The following is an 8,556-nucleotide window of genomic DNA, read 5'->3' on the forward strand; positions in this document are numbered from 1 at the left end:
TTGATATACCTAAAAAGCCCTGAAGCTTTACTGAGACTGTGTTTTTGACCTCTCTAAGCAATGTTTGAATTTTATTATGAATTACTCTAATATTTATTGTAAACTTGAACCCAATCCATTGCAAATTACTCTGTATCACAGTATCGACAATCAATCCGTCCATTCTTTATGCCCACCTGTCTTGCGTTGGCATGGACTGGATCTCAGCATTCATTGGGAAAAGAAATAGAATACCATGGACCGGTCACCAGTCTCCCACAGGGATAACACACACAGACAGAACTCATTCACACCTATGGGCAATTTCCAGTTTCCTCTAACTTGCGTTTAGGCAGTAGATGGAAATTGGAGCACCCGGAGGAAACCCACACAGACACAGCAAGACACAGAAAGGTCCAGTCAGATCCAAATCATGGCCTCGCCTTTATTAAAGAAGGAAACTTTTCTGGTCTATTGATTTGATTATTGATGACTTTTTTCCTCACCAGCTGCTGTGCTATTTGTTCCTTTACATTCTGTGATATTTCCTGCCTGTATCTGCCGTTTGAAGTCATTTCTCAATGTGAGGAGAACTGGTCAAGGTGGAGTCAAGTTCTCTGGAGGTTATCAGTACACATACATTACATCAGTGCATCTGGCCTAACACTGAGCTCCCCACACATGCTTTTGATATACAGAAAGAATGCATCACATGGAGCCAGTAGGCTGATCCATCTCTGCCATAAGGAATGGATGGATCCAGCACTGTTATTTGTTATCATACAGGTAAAATGACTCGGTGCTATGCAACCGTTTTAAACACTACACAGATCTGAACTGTCTCCATACAGAGCAGGACTTAACATTCAGTTACCCAGGGCCACGTTTCAGTCCTCTACCTGCTATGGTGGAAAATCAGTCACCATAATCTTTTAAGACTCACAGTGATTCTTCTCCTGATTAAAGCAAAACGCTTTGCCCAGAATAACATGAAAGTGGCTTTAAACCAGCTCAGTGGTCCGATTGCTTATTGACCTGTCATTGGTCCTATCATTGTTTGATCTTTGGACTTTCGCTATTGCTATGAAAAAACTTGTTCTCATTTTGTTTTAACTAAAACAGAATCTTTTCACTCCGTTTGAGCCATCCAAACTGTATATTAAAACATCCAATAAAGCTACACTATAGCAGAAAATGTCCTGATGCCAGACCAATGACTGAAAACCTGAGCAACAAATACTTTCTTTTTATATATTTTTTATTTTATTTTATATCCCAGGCGGGCCACGACGGGGTTGTGTGAATGTGGGGTTGGGTCGGCTCTTTGGGTGGGATATCTTCTCTATGTTTTTGTTTGTTTTGTTTGTTTTTCTCTTCTCTTCTTTTCTCCACCACAGCCTATGTTTGACATCATCCTGTAAAAACTGTACCCATGAGATCATCCCATCAACATCACTGATACCAATCTACTTGTACTTCATACTGCCTATTTTCCCTCAGGGTCTTCGAAAAAAGTTAAACAACAACAATAATAATAATTATACAACCTTCTTTGCTTTATCCCTCTCTCTCCTTTTCTCTATCTCTTTCTGTATAAAAACCAATCTCCAAATTGTCCTACAACTGTACGTGCACTGTCATGTCAAATGCTTGCTTCAATAAAAATATACAACAATAGAAAATGTCCTAATGGCAGGAAGTCAGTGAAACAATATCCAGTGCTTTTCATTGGTGACCCCACACAATTAATTCTAGCCTTGTAGTTTTGTTCTTTGCTAGACTGAAGAAATATTATCAGATTGTTTGGAAATTTCAAAGATCTGTCTGTCTGTTGTCTGTCATGACAGTTAGGCAAGATGGATGAGTTTGGACTATCCCCTCCCCATAATAACAATAATAAATCAACTGTTGAAATATCCTTCTTCTACTCATTTGATCAAAGAATATATACTAAAGAAATGTGCCACAGGGAGGGAAAGTGAAAATGTGTTGGACTAGTCAACAAATGTGGGTAAGTGCGCATAGTTCCAACACTTTCCCTGCTGTCAACACAGTGATGCAATAGTTCCATCAAGTGGTGGCAAGACAAAATTACAACTCAGTGATTCTTTTCTTCAGTTTCTACTATAGCATTCCAGCTTAAAAATAGAGTCACTTCCTCTTTATATCTACACCTTTTAGCTGAAATATTCCCGGAAGAGGATGTTTAAAAAAAATGCACATACAGTAAGTGAGCAGTTGCCACTGGTGTAGCAAACCATTTAACATCCATTTATTTATCACATATTCTGTGGAAAGTTCTATTTGTGTGTTTTTATCTAACAAAAGCAAAGTGCACATGTCAAAGTCTGCTGGCCATGTTTGGTTGACAGTTGGGCGGTTCCTTACCAAAGTGGAATGAGGAAGAAGAAGAAACTACTTCTGCCAAATTACTAATGTGTTGGAGAAGGCTCATTCTTATCGAGAGCAACGTGAGTGTATTTGATGCCTTTACACCTTTTTACTGTAGTATTTGTACATTTACTGAATGTTAAAAAGACATGATAGCATGATTGCATGTGGGCTATTGTTTTCACAGGTAGAAATGCAGAAAGCAACACAAGTGCTTGTAACATGCTTGACAATGACAGCTGCCAGACAGAAAGCAAGTCGGCCCAGGAGCTTGTGCTGAAGCAGCGTACACAGATACTCCATGCCCTGTGCAGCAGTGGGTCAGCTGAAAGTCTGGAAAGGGTCCTGGACATACTGCTGGCCCGGGGGACGCTCATATGGGAGGACTATCAGAACGTACAGGTATGGGGTAGATCCTTACATACCAATGCCAGACAGCTGCTGGACCTGCTGTGTACAAAAGGAGAAGATGCCTGCGGACTCCTCCTGGCTGCTCTTAAGCAGGTCCTGTCTGAAGTGCAACAAGCCTGTCTGTCTTTTGAAGGGTGTTGTTCATATCTAGAGGAAACAGAGGAATTCCCGAGCACAGATACTCGGGCTCTTCTGACCAAAAGGACAGAACTGGTCAGCAAGTTACGAGAATGCATTGATGGTGCTCTAGCTGCTCTGGTTGAATCAGGGAGCTTCTCCTCTGCAGACTGTGACTCAGTGCAACTACCTGTATACACACCCTCTCAGAAGGTAGCGTTGACACACCTACATGCGTCATTTAATGTGGTGTAACTGGTTCTAAAAAGTTGCTGTTCTCAAATACTTTGGTTTCATTTCTTGTTTCCTGAGGTATTCTAGCTGCATTGTATACCTAAACCTTTCAACAAGTAAAGATACATTCTTATGTCTTTACTCATCGATGACATAATGTCCCACAAGAAAAATTTGGCTCTAGTTTGGTTTTTCCCATGCTATGTTGTTTATTGATATTTACAACTTCTGATGTTATTCGTTAAAAAATTGAAGCTGTTTCTAATTCTAATTGTTAGTTAATTATTAGTTTACGTGTTTACTGCTACTGGGAGTCTTATAGAAAAACAAAAATTTGGATTTGAAATTTACAGTGCATCACAATGAATAGCTTGAATATGTAGATAGTATGACATTTCTAACGGATCTGCTGCCACTTCTATGTCAATCAGGCGAGGCGTTTGCTTGACCATGTCAAATCAAAAGGCGAATCAGCAGCAAAGGTTATACTGCAGTACATTGAGCAAAAGCAAGTATGTGGATCCCTGCTGAACCAAGAGACGTGGAATCCTCCCAAAGGTACTTTATTGTTTTAATCATGCTTAAAGGTAAAACTACAGTATAGAAGTATATGGATATAGAAAATGGCAAGACGAGCCTTCAATTATACAATATTTCACAAATTACGCATGTGTGCAAAAGGATCACTTTTCTCTAGAATGTACAATTTGTTGTATTTTTACCTCTTTTGTTTGCTTTCTCTCACAGAGTTGTTGAAGTATCAAAAGAAGCTCAGCAGCTCAGTGTCTGCACAGTCCTGCTTTCTCAGCACCTATGGAGGAACTGGCCACATGCCTCTGGATGACATCTACACTGAGAGCCATCTGCAATTAGGTCATGACTGTGCTGAGGTCCACACTACTTTGTCTCTGGAGGACATAGTTGGTGTGGTGGGTACAGTGAACAAGGAGGCTGATACGGTGCTAGTATCTGGGGAGGCGGGCAGTGGGAAGAGCACCCTACTCCAGAGGATGCACTTGCTTTGGGCACGGGGTGCGGCCCTGCAGGACTTTCTCCTTTTGTTTCCACTCAGTTGTCGCAGATTGAACTCAGAGCACAGAGAATTAACTGTACAAGAACTGTTGTTTCAGCACTGCTGCTGGCCGGACAGAGATCAGGATCTGATTTTCCAGTTCATTCTGGACCACCCACACCTCATTCTCTTCACTTTTGATGGCCTGGATGAACTCCAGCAGAGCTTCTCAGATGAGCACAGAGTTTGCTGTCCCACCCAGCCAACACCTGTTCCCATATTACTGTTCAACTTACTTCAAGGTTATTTAATGAAGGGGGTGCAGAAAGTGGTAACTAGTCGTCCCGAGGCAGTGGGCCCTGCACTGAAGAGGCACCTTCGCAAAGAGGTTCTCCTGAAAGGGTTTTCCCCAAGTAGTATCAACAGTTTTGTGAGAAAGCATCACCGTGAACCCACTGTAGCTGCGCAGGTTTTAGAGTCCCTACAGTCAAACACAGCTTTACTTGGACTGTGTCATAGTCCAGTCCTCTGCTGGATTGTGTCACAGTGCCATAAGGAGCTGCTGGGCTGTGGAGGGGGCAGCCCACAAACCATCACTGATGTTTATTTAATGATCTTAGAGCACTTTTTTCAGCACCAAAACCCTCTTAAGATCTCTGTGGGTTTATGTTGGCTACATGAGCACTTGAGCACAGTCTTGCATCTTGGACAGCTTGCATTTGAAGGGACACAAATGTCCTGTTATGTTTTCTCAGGATCAGAGCTAGAAACCTGTGGTATCACAGAAAGGGACATCTGCACAGGCTTTCTCATTATCAGCAAAGATATATCCTCCACCTGCTCTCGATGCTACGAATTCCTTCACGTGACCATGCAGTGTTTCTTTGCTGCTTTATACATTGTTCTGAATGACAACATTGACCGTTCAACAATTTCTAAATTCTTTCAGCTACAAGATGTGAGGGAGACAAACAAGAGTAGCACCTGTTGCAAGTTCTGCTTGCCTTTTCCTGCACAACACCAGCAGCTCTTCCATGTAGAGGTTGCATCAGCAGAAACACCTAATATGCAAATCACAGCAACTTTTGTGTCTGGACTCCTATCCCAGCGGCAGCGAAGCCTTTGGCTCCGAAACTGCTCCAGTTCTACCATAGACAGGAAGGTGGGACAGGTGGTGAGGTGCCTGTCTAAAGGCATGCAGACGCACTTTAAGTCCATCCCTAAGCCTGTGGAAGGGGAGGGGAAGAGCATGCATGCAATGCCAGACTTTGTCTGGCTTATCAAATGCATCTATGAGATGCAAGAGGACAGCATTGCCAAAGATGCCATGACAAAGCTGGAGGTGGACCACTTGAAACTGACCTACTGTAACATCGGCCCTGTAGAGTGTACTGCACTAGCATATGTGCTCCAGCATTTGACGAACCCCATAGGCCTCCAGCTGGACTACAACTATGTGGGTGATGTTGGTGTGGAGCAGCTTCTACCCTGTCTGCATATTTGTAAATCCCTGTAGTGAGTACGACTTAAAATATCACCACAATAGCCTCGACAGCAACGGTAACAAAAAACACCACTCTAAACTTCCTTTATTTTTTTCAGCCTCAGGCATAATAACATATCAGATGACGGGATCCGCAAACTGGTTGCTAAAGGTATCCAGTGTGAGAACTTCCAGAAAATTGCGTAAGTATAGCCAAAATTATTTATATCATTACAACGAAGTTACAAAATGATGTTTGATGAATTAATGTGCATTATCATGTTGTCTCTCTCTAGGCTCTTCAACAACAAATTAACAGATGCTTGCACGCAGCACTTTTCTAATCTTCTCAAGACCAAGCAGAATTTCCTCGCCATAAGGTCAGCACTTGTTTTCAGGACTCATTACACGTAGCAGCAGTGCAGAACTGTAGTAACACTTAGCCTGTGTACTGTAAAAAGGAATAGCAAATGAGCTCTTTGATATTTTGTTTCAGACTTGGCAACAACAATATAACAGCAGAGGGAGCAAAGCAACTGGCAGAAGGACTGAAATTCAATCAGTCACTGAAGTATTTAGGGTAAAGTATAAGTCTACTTATGAAATTACATCAATCCTATCGCTTGAACACTTGCTCAGGCTAAAATAGCTTTTCATTCCCAGGCTTTGGGGGAATAAGATAGGTGATGCAGGAGCAGAGGCCCTTGCCAGCGCCCTAGAGGGCAGCAAAACCTTGATCTGGCTCAGGTAATAGTATGTGCTGCATATCTACCTGTATGAATGTGATACTGAAGGATTTTTCGTAACTTATATGAGGGATCGATTATCCTGCAAATTTAATGTACTCGACAGAGTAATTGAATCTAATACTGATGATTTTGTTGTGTAATGACAGCCTGGTGGGCAATGGAGTAGGGAATGCAGGTGCTTGTGCCCTCTCCAACATTATTAAGAACAGTACACTGGAAGAGCTGTGGTAAGTGCTGGAACAGATTCACAATATTACACACTGGATGTGTGTCTACAACATGAGACTACACCATCTTTCTCACCTCCCTCTCGTTCCTGTAAAAGGTTAACAGAGAACTGCATAAACAGAACAGGAGTGGAACATCTGATTCGAGCCCTTGAACAAAACCCTCGAGTGAAGTCTGTTTGGTATGTTTTTGTTATGTTCCAATGCACATTACTTTAACTAGTTTTATTTTTTGTTGTATATTTTTATTGAAGAAAGCATTTGACATGACAGCGAGCAAACAGTTATGGCACATTTTGGAGATCATTTTTTGATACAGAAAGAGGGGGGAAATAGAGAGAAAGAGAAAAGAGATGTTGATTGGGAACTGTGGAGTGTGATACCAACGTGGAGAAAATGTATAAGAAGAATAGGGGGCTGTGACCCTGGCCATTGGCTTGTACAGTCAGGTTTTTTATAACAGTGTTGTTGGAGATGAATAGTTGTGAACAGAGCAACAGCAGAAAGACACGGCTGCCGAAGGTTATGTAGAAATGACACAGTAGAGTGGACGTAGAGTCCGGGATGATATCATTGTTGTTGGTTCAATGATCTGGTAGATACAGTTTTTGACAGGAGGATGTCAGCAGCTACAGGCAGCTACAGGCAGCTACAGATCGCATCATAGGCTGTAGTGGGAGGAAAAGAGAGAGAAAAAAAAATGAGACAAGCGAGGAGGGAGAGAGGAAAAAAAACAAAAAGGGAAGAAATCCCACCCAAAGACCCGACCCAACCCAACAGTCACTCAAACGCCATCCTGGCCCGCCTGCCATAAAGAAACTATTTGATGTTTCGGTTTTCAGTCATTGGTCTGGCATTGCCTTTAGATCTGTTCAGTAGATTCAGTGTGTCCCCTCATAGTGTACTTGATTTTCTCGAGTGTACGAAAAAACGTCATGTCTCTCGGCCATTGTGAAATAGAGGGAGGAGGGAGGGATTTCCAATGCAGGAGCAGGAGGCGTCTAGCAAGCAGAGAGGTGAAAATGATCTTTTCTTTTTTGCGCAGTGTTAAATTGGCGTGAGCCGGCTGGGGTTCAGAAGATGGCGATATGAGGAGAGGGATTAACCTGCATTCCCAATAGAAAAAGTAACCAGACAAGTAATTGTGAAGCCTGGGACAGAGAAAAAAAACATGTGGCTTAGGTTACAGTGTAGATTCAAACATCTTTCATGTTTCTTGAACTAGTTACAGACTTGAAAATACTATAATACTATCTCCTGACTAAATTATTAGGATTCAAGATGTCCATTCAAGAGTTGCACTTTTTGATACTATAATAATGGTGTTAATGTAGATAAATGACTATAGCATTGCAGTTCTACTGATTTCATATTTTCCTATTACTGTAGGTTGAGAAACAATGACCTCAGTGAGGAGGAGGTAGAGGAGATGATGCTACGTGAATCAAGACTGGTCTTCTGATTTTGTATTCCGTCAGGTACAAAATATGTTTCATGTACCAACAACACTGGGACGCTTTATGGAATGTATGACTTGAAACACATTACTTAATATAGTCTGGTCTATCATCGATTGAACTTCAGCTGCTGATTTTGCACATTGATAAATTTCCATTCACATATTCCCTGTATCTATTGCATTACTGTTTTATAGTTTTTACTGTTTTATAGTTTTTACTGTTTTATCATGTCACTGTTTAAAATTAATGTTATTGTTATTTTCAGCACACTGTATTTCATTTAATCTGTGACATTTGCTCCAACACTGCCATATTACTTGTTATCTATTTATGTATTTTGCATTGATGTACTTAACATTATTTTTGTCTTGCAATAAAATATATATAAGCTGCCCTTGTTCAGGTCTCGACTGAGGCTGATCTGGAAATATAAAGGAAAATGAAAAACAATAGATTTTGCCTGAAATAACTCAACAGACTAAATTAAACGTTT

General features: G+C 41.3%; 1 protein-coding gene across 5 annotated transcripts; it reads left to right on the top strand.

The window, feature by feature from the left end:
- Positions 1-2,222: 2,222 nt before the first annotated feature.
- Positions 2,223-8,532, top strand: nod2 (nucleotide-binding oligomerization domain containing 2). 5 transcript variants are annotated; one of them, XR_012964000.1, is made up of 12 exons: positions 2,223-2,450; positions 2,558-3,111; positions 3,564-3,690; positions 3,880-5,659; positions 5,747-5,830; positions 5,924-6,007; positions 6,124-6,207; positions 6,291-6,374; positions 6,523-6,603; positions 6,702-6,785; positions 7,649-7,729; positions 7,993-8,532. XR_012964000.1 is itself a non-coding variant. In XM_076156243.1 (11 exons), the coding sequence occupies exons 2-11, from the start codon at positions 2,593-2,595 to the stop codon at positions 7,662-7,664; spliced, it is 2,943 nt and encodes a 980-aa protein (XP_076012358.1). In that variant the 5' UTR covers positions 2,223-2,450; positions 2,558-2,592; the 3' UTR covers positions 7,665-7,986. The 5 variants fall into 5 exon arrangements, 4 of the variants coding, with proteins under 4 accessions (XP_076012358.1, XP_076012357.1, XP_076012359.1 ...); XM_076156243.1 differs by lacking the exon at positions 7,993-8,532 and having other exon boundaries at positions 7,649-7,986; XM_076156242.1 differs by lacking the exon at positions 7,649-7,729 and having other exon boundaries at positions 2,225-2,450.
- The last annotated feature ends 24 nt before the right edge of the window (positions 8,533-8,556 follow it).

Source organism: Genypterus blacodes, unplaced genomic scaffold (genome assembly GCF_046128005.1).
Source record: "Genypterus blacodes isolate CSIRO-AG114 ecotype Tasmania unplaced genomic scaffold, CSIRO-AGI_Gbla_v1 ptg000067l_1, whole genome shotgun sequence".
NCBI lineage: Eukaryota > Metazoa > Chordata > Actinopteri > Ophidiiformes > Ophidiidae > Genypterus > Genypterus blacodes.